Source organism: Ooceraea biroi, chromosome 12 (genome assembly GCF_003672135.1).
Source record: "Ooceraea biroi isolate clonal line C1 chromosome 12, Obir_v5.4, whole genome shotgun sequence".
Classification (NCBI taxonomy): domain Eukaryota; kingdom Metazoa; phylum Arthropoda; class Insecta; order Hymenoptera; family Formicidae; genus Ooceraea; species Ooceraea biroi.
This window is the reverse complement of record NC_039517.1, coordinates 13,080,168-13,093,164: the sequence shown is the minus strand read 5'-3', so window position 1 is coordinate 13,093,164 and position 12,997 is coordinate 13,080,168. Positions and strand designations below refer to the sequence as shown.

At 33.3% G+C, this 12,997-nt stretch overlaps 2 protein-coding genes across 4 annotated transcripts; one reads left to right on the top strand and one right to left on the bottom strand.

Moving 5' to 3' along the window:
- Positions 1–372: 372 nt before the first annotated feature.
- On the bottom strand, positions 373–4,207 carry LOC105282733 (fumarate hydratase, mitochondrial). 2 transcript variants are annotated; one of them, XM_011344957.3, is made up of 7 exons: positions 3,995–4,207; positions 2,914–3,051; positions 2,617–2,817; positions 2,237–2,519; positions 1,233–1,495; positions 721–1,110; positions 373–616 (listed from the first exon to the last, which is right to left on the bottom strand). In XM_011344957.3, the coding sequence occupies exons 1-7, from the start codon at positions 4,115–4,117 to the stop codon at positions 488–490; spliced, it is 1,527 nt and encodes a 508-aa protein (XP_011343259.1). In that variant the 5' UTR covers positions 4,118–4,207; the 3' UTR covers positions 373–487. The 2 variants fall into 2 exon arrangements, with proteins under 2 accessions (XP_011343259.1, XP_011343260.1); XM_011344958.3 differs by lacking the exon at positions 3,995–4,207 and adding an exon at positions 3,290–3,983.
- A 1,354-nt stretch (positions 4,208–5,561) lies between these two features.
- On the top strand, positions 5,562–11,126 carry LOC105282732 (acyl-CoA:lysophosphatidylglycerol acyltransferase 1). Of its 2 annotated transcripts, none has more exons than XM_011344956.3 (6): positions 5,562–6,076; positions 7,583–7,800; positions 7,878–7,889; positions 8,746–9,006; positions 9,322–9,473; positions 9,584–11,126. In XM_011344956.3, the coding sequence occupies exons 1-6, from the start codon at positions 5,952–5,954 to the stop codon at positions 9,818–9,820; spliced, it is 1,005 nt and encodes a 334-aa protein (XP_011343258.1). In that variant the 5' UTR covers positions 5,562–5,951; the 3' UTR covers positions 9,821–11,126. The 2 variants fall into 2 exon arrangements, with proteins under 2 accessions (XP_011343258.1, XP_011343257.1); XM_011344955.3 differs by having other exon boundaries at positions 5,568–6,076; positions 7,878–8,092; positions 8,745–9,006.
- The last annotated feature ends 1,871 nt before the right edge of the window (positions 11,127–12,997 follow it).

Genomic DNA, 12,997 nt, shown 5'->3' with positions numbered 1-12,997 from the left:
ATATAGATTTATAAATAATATAACAAATTGCAATAAATTAATTATTTAAGATTTAAGATACAAGGTTAATATATAGGTTGGTGAAATGCAGAGATGTATATATTTTTGTAACCCTGAGGGGACACAAATAAATATTCTATCTAATTTATAAGATTAATAAACATATTATGATGAAATGTATAAATATTTATTGAATTCGCAATTTTTTCTACATAAACTTTTCAAATATAAAATATAACACATTATGTAAGTACATTATATAAATAAACAACAATAAATCATGATATTTGCACTCATTAGCAATTCCAACTTTGAATAATAAAAGAATAAACTTCGAAATATTTTTGATGATCTTTAAAAAACATAAGCTTAGAAATTTATAAGACATTTAATATTTTCTTATAACAAACTTTTACTGATTTTGAAAACAAAAAGTCACAAATAAAATACATTACAGAGCATTCTTTTATATTTGTTTGCACAACAATTATTTCGGACCTAGCATTTGCTCAGGTCTGACCCACTTATCGAATTGTTCTTCCGTCAATCCATTCTTCAATGCAGATTCTTTTAATGTAAGCTTTTCCCTATGCGCCTGCTTAGCAATTGCAGCAGCCTATAAAAAATTAGTGTTTACAAATATTTGCATAACTTTGTACATAAATATAGCTAAGAAACTTTATTTTCTAGCCGTTCATTCCAAAACCACAAACATCATACCTTATCGTAACCAATGTGCGGATTCAATGCTGTGACAAGCATTAAACTCTCATTCATTATCTTCTTTATATTGTCGATATTGGGAACAATGCCTTGAACGCAATTTTTTGTGAACGCAGAGCAGGCGTCACCTAATAATCTGGCGGATCTCAAGGTATTGGCAACCATAACTGGTTTAAACACATTGAGTTCGAAGTGACCGTTGCTGCCACCAATTGATGTTGCCACATGATTACCCATCACTTGACAACATACCATAGTAATTGCTTCACATTGCGTAGGATTCACCTTCCCAGGCATAATGGAACTTCCAGGCTCGTTTTCTGGGAGTGATAATTCTCCTAAACCACATCTAGGTCCACTTCCAAGAAATCTGATGTCATTCGCAACCTACGCGGATTACAAATTAAAACTTTGTATAAACAATACAATTGTAAATAAAAAGTGTAAATAAAAATTAGAAAAAAGTAAGACAAAAATAAGAAATATATCACAGCTATTAAGATATATACCTTCATGATAGAGACAGCTATCGTATTGAGAGCACCATGCACTTCGACAATCGCATCATGCGCAGCTAGAGCTTCAAATTTATTCGGCGCAGTAACAAATGGGAAACCAGTGAGTTGTGCAATTTTTGCAGCTGTCTTTTCTGCGAAACCCTTTCGCGTATTCAATCCAGTTCCGACTGCTGTACCACCCAGAGCTAATTGATACAATCTTGGTAATGTATCTTTTACTCTTTTAATGCCATATTCAATCTGCGTGGCATATCCTGTACAAGAAAATTGAATGTCTTAATGCACGCCTTAAGGGGAAGCTGGAGTCGTCTGCATTACTGATAGAATGAGTTTTTTAAATAGATCTTTTCATTGGTTGCGCAGAATGAAAAATCCTTTTGCACGATATCAAGGACCTAACTTGTACTCATAGTCACGATTTCACATATGCGCAAATTCACAAAAGTATTATAAACAGTAATCTTTTTTACTACGCTTCTAAATTCATTTTTAAAAGCATATTCTCATATTCCTTCTGTTCAGAGTCGGGAGCCACCCTATTTTGTACAAACGAAATGTAAAATTGTTGTGATCAGGCAATAAGTTGAGAAGAAAATTGTAATTTCCAAACTGTTTCTCGTTTTTCATGTAAACTCCATTAGTCCCCTATCCCCTATCATTACTGCTTGTACTTTAATCGTGGAAAAGGATTTTTCCTTCTATGCAATCAATAAAAAGTTCCAACAGACAAGTATTATGGTGCTCAAACTGTTCGGTCAGTGATGAATTTTCCAATTGGAGATACATTTGAACGTATGCCTGTAAGAAACAATTTTCTATAACATTTTCTTTTTCTGTAGCATATTAAATATATAAAGATCAAAAACATTTATGATATTGTTCTTTAAAGGCAGACGTCCGTTAGAAATTAGTGTTCACAAATTTTGCGGTAATACAGACTCCAGGATCCCCTTAACTTGCGGACTATTTCAAAAGTAACTTGCATAAATATAAACCTGAAAATTCTTGTCCTAAGGTCAAGGGAACTGCATCCTGAGTATGTGTCCTCCCAATCTTTATAATATCTTTCCATTCTATTGATTTCTGCTTTAATGCACAATGCAACTGTTCCAATCCTGGTATTAACACTTTATTAACCTCTGCAGCAACAGCTATGTGCATAGCGGTTGGAAACGTATCATTACTACTTTGCGACATGTTAACATGATCATTAGGATGTACCGGTTTCTTTGAACCAAGTTCGCCACCAAGCAATTCAATCGCACGGTTAGAAATTACCTAAACAGTTTAATACAAAGAAATTATTTTAATAAAATGTTATAATAACTACAATCATATAATTTTTAATGTAAAGAATGTTTATATAGCAACAAACCTCATTAACATTCATGTTGGTCTGCGTACCAGATCCAGTTTGCCAAATTACCAACGGAAAGTGATCGTTATATAACTTGCCACTTATTACATCATCCGCAGCTTTGCCAATGGCATCGGCAATTTTCGGATCCAAACCGAATTCCTTATTCACTTCCGCAGCAGCTTTTTTTAATATGCCCATAGCCACTATTACTCCGTACTGCAAAGATAATATGTATTGATTACACCAAGTACAAAATAAAAGAAAAAATTTCCATTTTCCATAACATATTAAAACATTTCTGATGTTCCTTACAGGCATACGTTCAAATGTATCTCCAATTGGAAAATTCATCACTGACCGAACAGTTTGAGCACCATAATACTTGTCCATTGGAACTTTCAGTTCTCCAAATGTATCCCTTTCAGTTCTATAACCTTTACTTTCTTGATCCTGTATATTTATTTAGAAAATGTATATAATTATTCATATCAATAACATTATAATATAACATACATTGTAATATTATGACTTATACAACATGATACTATAAATACATGTATACATATATAAACATATGTTAAAACTTATATACAAAACTTTTATGAGAATTTTAACTGTATAAAATTATAACTTCTCTTATTTTTATAAATAAAGATTATTAGATTATAAATTAAAACTTTTTATCTACCATTATTAGGATTATGTAAAACTTATATAAGATAGTGTCAGATCTAGTTGGTAGTATGTTGATAGAAAGACTAAACAAGTCGATGCAATATGGAAGTTTAGGATGATAAGCAAGAAGGTGTGTGAGTAATATTCATGCATGAACTTATGTTACCAAGCAGGTTTATCAGAAGAAGGAAAAGAATTCTCTACATGTTCTTTTCCTTCTAATAAACATGCTTGGTAATATAAGTTCATAGCATTATAGAACATACTATATATTAACAATAACCAAAAATTAACAAATAAAACAATTAATATATAATACTATACTATACATTTATTTTAAAATATATCTACATATTGAAAAATTTTCTTATTTATTCAGACTTGAATTAATCTATGACAGTTCATGTTTATTAGTAGATCATACAAAATTATTTTATAAAGAAATTAACGATTATATATATATTCTTATCATAACTTTTCAATAAAAATATTGAAACATAAATATTTATGTAATGTTATTTGTTATGTTATATTATAGCAACATGCATTTCGTCTTAAAGATGTTATTAATATAAAATTGAAACACATTTTTATGAAGATCTTAACAGATGTTTAAAACAAGAATTCCTTTAAATATCCTTATACGATAAAAATTAGTTGACGGCTATCATCAACTTGAATCATGAAATTGACAATTTTTATCATAATAGTTTTATACCTTAGTGTTCATTGTTATTGTCGAAGTGGATAAATTTAATTTTGTCATTGAATAGAAAGAAAATTCTTTTAATTGCCGTAGGCCATAATTAGAAACACGGCACTTTAATATATTCAACGTCATTTTTTTCAGCAATTTAGTAACCTACTCCTTACACAGCAAATGTCACGAATCTCAAAGTAAATATGAGGCAAACCGATCAGTATTCCACTGAATAATATAGGATAGACAAAGTCGCACATGCGCAATAACACAAAAATAAAGGCCGATATTCATTCGGTGCGGATCATCGACATACAGGCCTAGTTTACACCCAGTCGTCCAATCTCGATTCACTTCGGAGTGAAGTAACATTTTCTGGGATTTTCACTCCGTGAAGAGATACGTAATAGACCGCACTAGGGCCGGTATTCATAGTCGGATCTTATATTTAAGACCGTCTTAAGTGTATCTTCAGATACTCCGTAGCCAATGAAATGATCTATACAACATCTGCAGATAAACTTAAGACGGTCTTAAATATAAGATCCGACTATGAATACCGGCCTATGAGTGAACCGATGGTTAAAATTAGCAGGGCGCCAACATCCTAGCCGAACAGAAGGTAAGGCCGGTATTCATAGTCGAATCTTATATTTAAGACCGTCTTAAGTTTATCTGAAGATGCTGCATGGATCATTTCATTGGCTATGGAGTATCTGAAGATACACTTAAGACGGTCTTAAATATAAGATTCGACTATGAATACCGGCCTAAGAAAACCCAAGAATTCACGTCTATTTTAGTTTGCGTCCTACTGATTTTAATCATCGGTTCACCTAACTGGACTTGGTGAAACTCACAGGGAGCAGGCACATGGAGCGTAACTTGCGTAAGCGTAAAGCCTATTACACAATGCAAAGGAACAGGCAACAGGAACAGGGAATAAAGGCAGGAGCACAGACTTTTGCATAAGCGCATAAACAGATCTTGGTCTATAAACATGTGCATAAGGAAATGGACCAATCAAATTCCTTATGCATCTGTATGCGCTTATGCAAAAGTCTGTGCTCCTGCCTTAACCAATCGCGTCACACGATTTGAGTACGGATAACACACACACACACACACACAAAATTGATCATTCATATAATCTGTGTTCTTTTTAAACATCATAAAATAATTCCGCAATATTATACATTTGCTACAGCGCATGTGTTTAAAATTACGTATAAGTACATACAACTACAAGTACGACGGTCGATATCCGTTATAGTTCCTGCCTCCATTTGACAACATTAATGCGACTATCACGCATGGAGATAATATTTTATTATTCTAAAATACCGTGTGCTTCCAAGTTTCTGTTGCATTATTTGTAAAAAAAAAGAACGGAAAACGAAGAAATTATTTTATATATTATTTCATTTGAAGGTATAATTACAAATTGTAATTTTTCTAATTGTCGTTGATCGAACTGGGCCGAAGTGCACCGAGCCAAACCGAAGTACACCGAGGGCCGAGCCGGGCCGACGCGCGCCGAGTTAAACCGAGTCGACTCCGCTCGCCATTTCAGTAGGTTACGCATACCGAATGATTTTGCATGCATAGAGCGAAAATACACGGCAAGGAAGAAAGGAAGAGAGAAAGAGAGAGAGGGATGAACGACGTATTTCTTCAATAGAAGAAATATATGTAGAATCCAGTTAATCAAGGACAAGGAGGCACGTAAATTATTCGCGACTTTCGGCACGTTTTTTACCTACGTCACGCGGTCGGCCGATGTCAGAGCTGGCTCGAGGCAAGGCCGAGTCGTAACGTAACTCGAAACGAGCGAGGATCGAGCGCGCGATCGTGTCGAGTCGTTCATGGCTACTTATGTCGGCGTCGCAGTAATCCCTGACGTGTAAACAATTCGCGCGAAGTCACGTTTGTCATCCGGAGTGACGATGATGCTTCTCCGTTATGTAAGTTACGTATGAAGGAATGCTATGGTGAGGAAAAAGTGTATGAGACTCTCACACGACTCATCTCCCGCAACGGATGGTGGCTCCCAAAAATGACTGACTCGACATCCTCCGCCGCTGCTTCTATTTTCGTCAGGTAAGCGATCCTTCGCGATGTGACATTTACCGTGCCGCTCTCGACGTAACGTTGTAACGAATTTCGCGCAAATGTACGAGCGTCGACGTTCAAAAATTTAGATTTCGGAAAAAAGGCGTGTACCTAACCTCGCATCGCGTAGAGAAAGAAAGCGTGAAAATCTAATGAATGGGGGGAAAAAGGAGGAAGGAAATATACATGTATATGTATTGACACACGGCTAGATGGATGCTTGGGGCCTATAAGCTATTCAAACGTACCTTATCGCTAAGGTCATGTGGCTCGTTAATTCCAATTGTTCGGTCTAATTATTATCTAGTTATTTTCATGTAGCATCGTTGCAGTTTAATGTACGTGTAGTGCGCGAAATTTTGAGGTATATAGAGATGCATCCGTTCGCACAGATACTTTTACAAATACGCGAAGATAAATTTTATCTAAAGAGAAAAGGCATTCGGAGCTTAGTTAATCGCTGTTAAATACTTATCAGAAAGGAAAAAGTCGTTTTCTACTTTATAGTTTATTGAGTTGATAACTTCCATTACTCAATCCTACAAAAATTATTAATGCGTGTTTATCATTTATATATTTTGTATTTTTATAGAATTTATGGTACGGAGCTGTTATAACTGTATCCTTGCACATTCTTCATTTCAAGAGTATTTTGTTTTAAGAAATCGTGTTTATGATATAGAAAAGTTTTTATTTAGTTTTTTTCTATTAATTGAAGGTTTCACCCTATCCATTAATATTACTTGGGCAAGTAGGATAAATGCTGATAAATGCAATTGTTAGATTTATCATCACTTTATTGATTTTATATTGATATTATTAAATTAATATGCATAAGGATATTGAGATGACATGCAACTTGATTTGTATTATATATTATAATTAATCTGATTAATCCTAATACTATATTATAATTGCATAACAGAATTATATAGAAAAGTTTTTTAAATTTAATAGCCAATTTAATTTAATTTAATTTAATAGCCAAATTTTAATTATAATATAAGTATTCTACTATGATAAAAAAGATAGAGGTACATAGATAGAGAAGCAAATAATATACATGTTTATTGTGTATAAATATATCTATAATAACTAAACTTATTAAGTTTTATATTTCTTATAGAGCAAGACAAAAAGAGAGCATGACTTCTATCTAAAAAACCTTTTTTCTTTAATAGATCTTAAAATCAGACATTTGTGAATTGTGACATTAACTCAAATAAACAAGCTGATATCCAATGATACACTTATGGAATATTCTTCTCCCTTAAAGAATTAAAGTCTAACACAAATACATTATAGCGATTTATATGCAACAGACATTAAAAAATGTATATTTAATATCTGTTGGGTAGTATATATTTCGTGCAAAATTCTTAAAATATTGAATGCTATATCAATCCGATTCCTTTCTACGATGTATTAACAAACATCGAGTTTATCAAGATGGTAAAATAACAAGAATAATTCTAATCCAAGCACGTTTTCTAGGATATTCAGCAACGTGTCGACTCTCCTAAAATGTGTCACTCGAACAGTATTTGTGATAATAAACAATGTCTATTGCATACCCACATATGTGGTGTGGATGATGTTGTTGTTTCCAGTAAAAATATATCAACCTCAAGTATATTGGCGAATCGAAGGCCTATTTTTTCATTGGCTATTGGCGATGGTGTCGATGTGGACTTGGACCGCAGGTTACGACAGTAAGTACAATGTTGAGATTCGGATAGAATAAAATAGAATTAAGTCTATATTAAATTGTATTCTTTCTGTTTGACAGTAATAGAGCAAGGTGATGACATACAGAAGATCATAAATGAGAAAACGTTAGTTATAGCGAATCATCAGAGTACTGGTGATGTTCCTGTGTTAATGACATCATTTAACGCCAAACCAAACGTCCTACCTAATTTAATGTGGATAATGGATCGAGTATTCAAATTCACCAACTTCGGAATAGTCTCTATACTACATCAAGATTTTTTTATTGTATCAGTAAGTATCAATTTCCCTTCACAGCCAGTGTTCTAAACCCTTTCGTGCCTGGTGGTACCAGTCTTTCAAAAATTCGTATCTTTCGCAAAAATAAAGATAGCGGGTTCTTTCTAGGCTCATTGTGAGGGCTATATGAAAAAAATCGGTACTTAATTTCAAAGTGGCGGATCCACTAAGGCGGACTAAATTTTGTTGGATTTAAATGAGTAAAACTCATTTTTCAACAACTGATGAGAAGTACCCATGGAAACAACTGATATTTCAAATCAGCGACCCCAAAAATCCTTGGAATATAAATTTTATTCAAATCTAAAAGAATTTTATATCTTGGTCCGCCATTTTGAATTAAAAAATTTTGACTACAGATTCATAATCAGCGACCTTAAAAACTTTTAGTAAGTTGTGAATTGGATGCAAATTGTTTCTATAAAAACATCGGGCGCGAAAGGGTTAATATGGTTTTAGTGCGACTTGGAATGTGATAAAACTTCTGCAATTAAAAGATAAAAATTCAAAACATTGTTAGATATTATATTTTGAGTTATTGTTATTGTATAAAAAGAGATCTTGAAATATATAGATAAATTATTTACCGTTAAATATAAGCGCACCGGGGCAGCATTAATTAATATAATATATGAAATAATTGCAGGGTCGTAAGCGAAGAGAGGAGAGTTTAAAACAATTGGAGAAACATCTCACGGAGTCCTACATACCACGCAACAGAAAATGGATGGTACTTTTCCCAGAAGGAGGTTTCCTCTGCAAGAGACGAGAAACCTCGCAGAAGTATGCCAAGAAAAATAACCTGCCCATCCTCGAAAATGTAACTCTGCCAAGAGTAGGAGCTATGCAAACGATATTTGATGTTCTCGGACCAGACACGCAGGATCAGCAGTTAAACAACCGACCAAGTAAAATTACATTTTGCAAATAGAAGTTCGAAGCAGAACAAACAGTTTTCACTCTCAGAATTCGATTTGACTGTACGATTATAGAATGTTTGTGTTCTTGATTGACGCACTGTCGACCATGCTTTAAGCTTTTATTTATTTGTTATTTAAATTATATTAATCTTTGGGGCGAAGCGTCATATTTATATTATACAAATTTATGAAAATTATATTAATTTATTATATTTAATTAATAAATTTATTATATAAATTTATGAAAATTATATAAATTGAGTTTATTATCGAATTTGCCCGATCACGTGATTTTTGGTACAGATATGACAGTAGCTAAGCCAGAAATTAGCTGGGTCCTCGATATAACGATAGCGTACCCGCAAGGTAAACCACTCGACTTACCTACCATTATAACTGGCTCACGACCTCCATGCGAGACAGTATTATTCTACCGAGTTTTTCCTAGTTCAGTGGTAAGTGGATTGACATAAAACATCCTAAATACACACACACACACACATTTTGTGTGTGTGTGTGCGCGCGCGCGCGCGCGTCTGATGATGCATTAATGTGATCATTACAGGTTCCCCGTGAGCCGGAACAATTGTCCAAATGGTTATACGACAGATGGGTGGAGAAGGAAGCGCTTTTGGAACATTTTTATAAGCATGGAACGTTTCTTAACACGAATGGGTCACACAGAGGCGGCTCCAAAGTACATCAGGATCCGTTAAGATTCCTAGTCCTTCATTGCTTCTTCATAATGTCTAGTTATATACACTACAGTATGCTTGCGTACGTACTATCCTGTTTTTGGTAAGAAGAGTTTTATACGCTCACGCATTTACAATGGTCCAGTTTAGAAAAGAACGAACAACAACAAATCGCAAGAGTAACGCAATAAAATCTCCTTGCCTTAAATCTTCATTTCGACGTTCGCAAACACGCGATTGTGATCAAACGCGCGGAATTGTTGAATCGTGTTAGAAAAATCATTTGTAATGCTCAGTTTTACTCGATAATTAATGCATAATTTGCAAAGTTGGCTCGTTTTAGATTTAGCCTCAATGCGTTCCAATTTTGACCTATTCGCAAATCCCCGAGAGAGACATCGTCACGCTCGTTTTTTCGCAAGTTTTGCAATCTCGAAATTGTTTTATCACACTTTTTACGCTGCACAAGATAGTTGCAAGTTATTTTCATGAATCAATATGTCCTACAACTTTATAACGAAAGCAAAATTGTCGGTAGCATCGATTTATAGATTTGTTTTCCTCACTTGGAGCATTATGGAATACAAGTGTTTCACTGTAAATTTTAATAAAATGCTGGACGCACGTGAAAATAAATCTCTGAGCTGTAATGTTAAATGTCATGTGATCTCTCTATCTTTCTCTGACACAGAGTCACTCACTCACTCGCTCACACTTTTTTCTCTCCTTCCCCCTCTCTGTCGTGGAGACGATGCAATACTTTACAAACTTGCGACTGCTTACGTACGATATTTAGATTATTGTTTAGTGACACACGAGCAATTTAACGGCCATTAATTTTCACTATTATATTACACGTCGCGTAAAACACCATGTACGATTTTATAAAATAATCAAAGTTTAAATAATTCACGATACTATGACATTTACGTACGGACCTGTCTGCGCACCGCGCGTGTCCGAAGCCTGGCAGCGTTGTAAAAAAAAATCTTTATATACGATATCCCACGTCTCGCATGTATGTTTTATAATAATAATGATGTAAGTCGAATGTTGCGTAGGATATTACGTACGTTCCACAAATGAAATGAGAATTTCGACGTTATATAATAGCGAAAAAACTGGTGCTGTGCGAAACGGTAATAGAAAATCACTCGAAAAAGCATCCACTCATTTGTGATACGATGATAGCGAGGAGGATATTTTTCAAAAATAAAATGAAGTCTACTTCAGCAGACGTAATTTTTTAATATCTAGAAATTTTCTAACGATAAGTTTCATGTAATAAGATATTTAAGATTCGTGTAATAGATCTATATCGGTACGAGCTAGAGTTACATTAGCGGAAAATACATATGAAATGCATGACTGTTTGAAAGCTGAAGGGGGAAATAAAAAAGACATTTTATCGAACTTGTGCATTGTTGTAGACGAGACGTATTTTTTAACTCCAAAAAACATGCGGAAACTATATCGACCTTCTCGAACGAAGGCAGACTAGCAGTTGTGCCTTGATTCCGTGGATAGCCTCAACGAATGAAACGTGTGCATCGGGTGTGTTCCGGTAGAAATATCGTGTGCGCGTTACGTGCTTTCTGCGCGATTTGACGTGCATTCAAGATTTATGTAACGTTACTTCGGAAACATCTCGTTATTGAGTCTAATCAGAAATTTTCATTTTTTTATATTATATTATTATTATATTAATATATTATATTATAATATATAATATAGTATATTATTATATTATATTAATATTATTATTATTATGAACTGTCAAGCATGCATTTGAAGTCATCTGGTTATCTTTCATATTCTATAATTAGTTATCATTTTTGCAAAGACAAGATATTTTGCAAAAAAAGAGCAGTTTATCTAAGAGCAATTAATTTGAGGATGGTATCTGCATTGCACAATTTCTTACAAGTTTTTTATGTTATTTGCGTGAACGTAATCGTCACTATCCTTGAACTTTGGTTTTAAGCACATAAAACCGGTTGAGTCGTATTTTTATTTCACAACACTCACAACACTTCATTTATTACAGTTGTGACTTACGGGAAGATGTTGCAGAAATAAAACTAAGTGCATAAAAAAGAAAGATAATAGTAGCTGAATTAAATATTTTTTAAATGTGACATATTTTTTTAGTTTTTTTTTTAATTAAAAAATTATAATATAGAAACTATCTTCACACTCACACTCACACACACACACAAAATAATTCATGCACATGTGCACACAAAAATACAGAATTTTGTAATTCTCAAACATGCTTAATGTGACGGTAAACCCAATAGAATGCCCTTGCTTTTACAAAACGCATCATTACAATTTATGATTCTGTATATTTCATGATAGTAATCTGACGCATAGATAACTAGTTTTAGTATATTTTAATCCGATGATATTTCTTGAAATAAGTAACTTATTTTCTCGATTTGTATTTATAAAAGCCGCACTCGCCGACATTTTCAGGCACAGGTTGCTTGGAAATGTATCACGATCTACAATAGTATTACAATAGTATTTTTTATTCTGTTGTACTTACGGTAAATAGATGACGGTGTATTTTATTACTTCTAGTCGAACATGTGTGGATTTCGTTATTTAATAATAGACCTTTTTTTGCTATATATATATAGACTTCTCCATAAAATATGCGGCAGTAAGGCATACAACATATATATACTGGTTTGCTTTCGTGTAAATATATGTACATTTTATTTATTTTATATTTTTATTCACGTACCAATATATCACGCGATTAAGCTTTCAGTGTTTACAAAGGAACTCGAAAAGAGAGTGTGTAGAGAAAATGCAAAAATTATTAAAGTATTTTACTGTTGCATAGTGACACATAGTCAATACAATAGGTAGTAAAGAGTATAAATATAATTGGTAGGTAGTATATATCTTACCTATTAATGTATAAAAAGTGATGCGCGTATGAGTAAGAAATATATATAAATTAATTTCGTTTATCGAAAAAACGCAGCGCTTTTTTCAATCTTTTACGCAAAGAATAGCCGTATAAGTTATATTCTAAGAAAGCAAATATATTATAACAGTATTAAACAATAACACAAGTACGTCATATATATATATATATATATATATATTTAAGATAACACGTATAATAAAAATAAATACACAAGTAATGCACGAAAATATTTTGCAACTCCTATCAAGTGATTTAAAATTTAATAGATTATTACACTGCGTACAACACAACATTGCATGAATATGTATTGTCACGTAACATGTAAAGTTTTAGTAAGAAT

Excerpts from the sequence above, each read along its gene's own strand:
- LOC105282733 (XM_011344957.3), bottom strand. The coding sequence starts at position 4,117 with ATGACGTTGAATATATTAAAGTGCCGTGTTTCTAATTATGGCCTACGG. Across the intron at positions 2,818-2,913 it reads ATACATTTGAACGTATGCCT|TACGGAGTAATAGTGGCTAT; the intron begins GTAAGGAACATC and ends TTATCTTTGCAG. Across the intron at positions 1,496-2,236 it reads CTTAGGACAAGAATTTTCAG|GATATGCCACGCAGATTGAA; the intron begins GTTTATATTTAT and ends TTTCTTGTACAG.
- LOC105282732 (XM_011344955.3), top strand. The coding sequence starts at position 5,952 with ATGAAGGAATGCTATGGTGAGGAAAAAGTGTATGAGACTCTCACACGA. Across the intron at positions 7,801-7,877 it reads TTGGACCGCAGGTTACGACA|TAATAGAGCAAGGTGATGAC; the intron begins GTAAGTACAATG and ends TCTGTTTGACAG. Across the intron at positions 9,474-9,583 it reads GAGTTTTTCCTAGTTCAGTG|GTTCCCCGTGAGCCGGAACA; the intron begins GTAAGTGGATTG and ends TGATCATTACAG.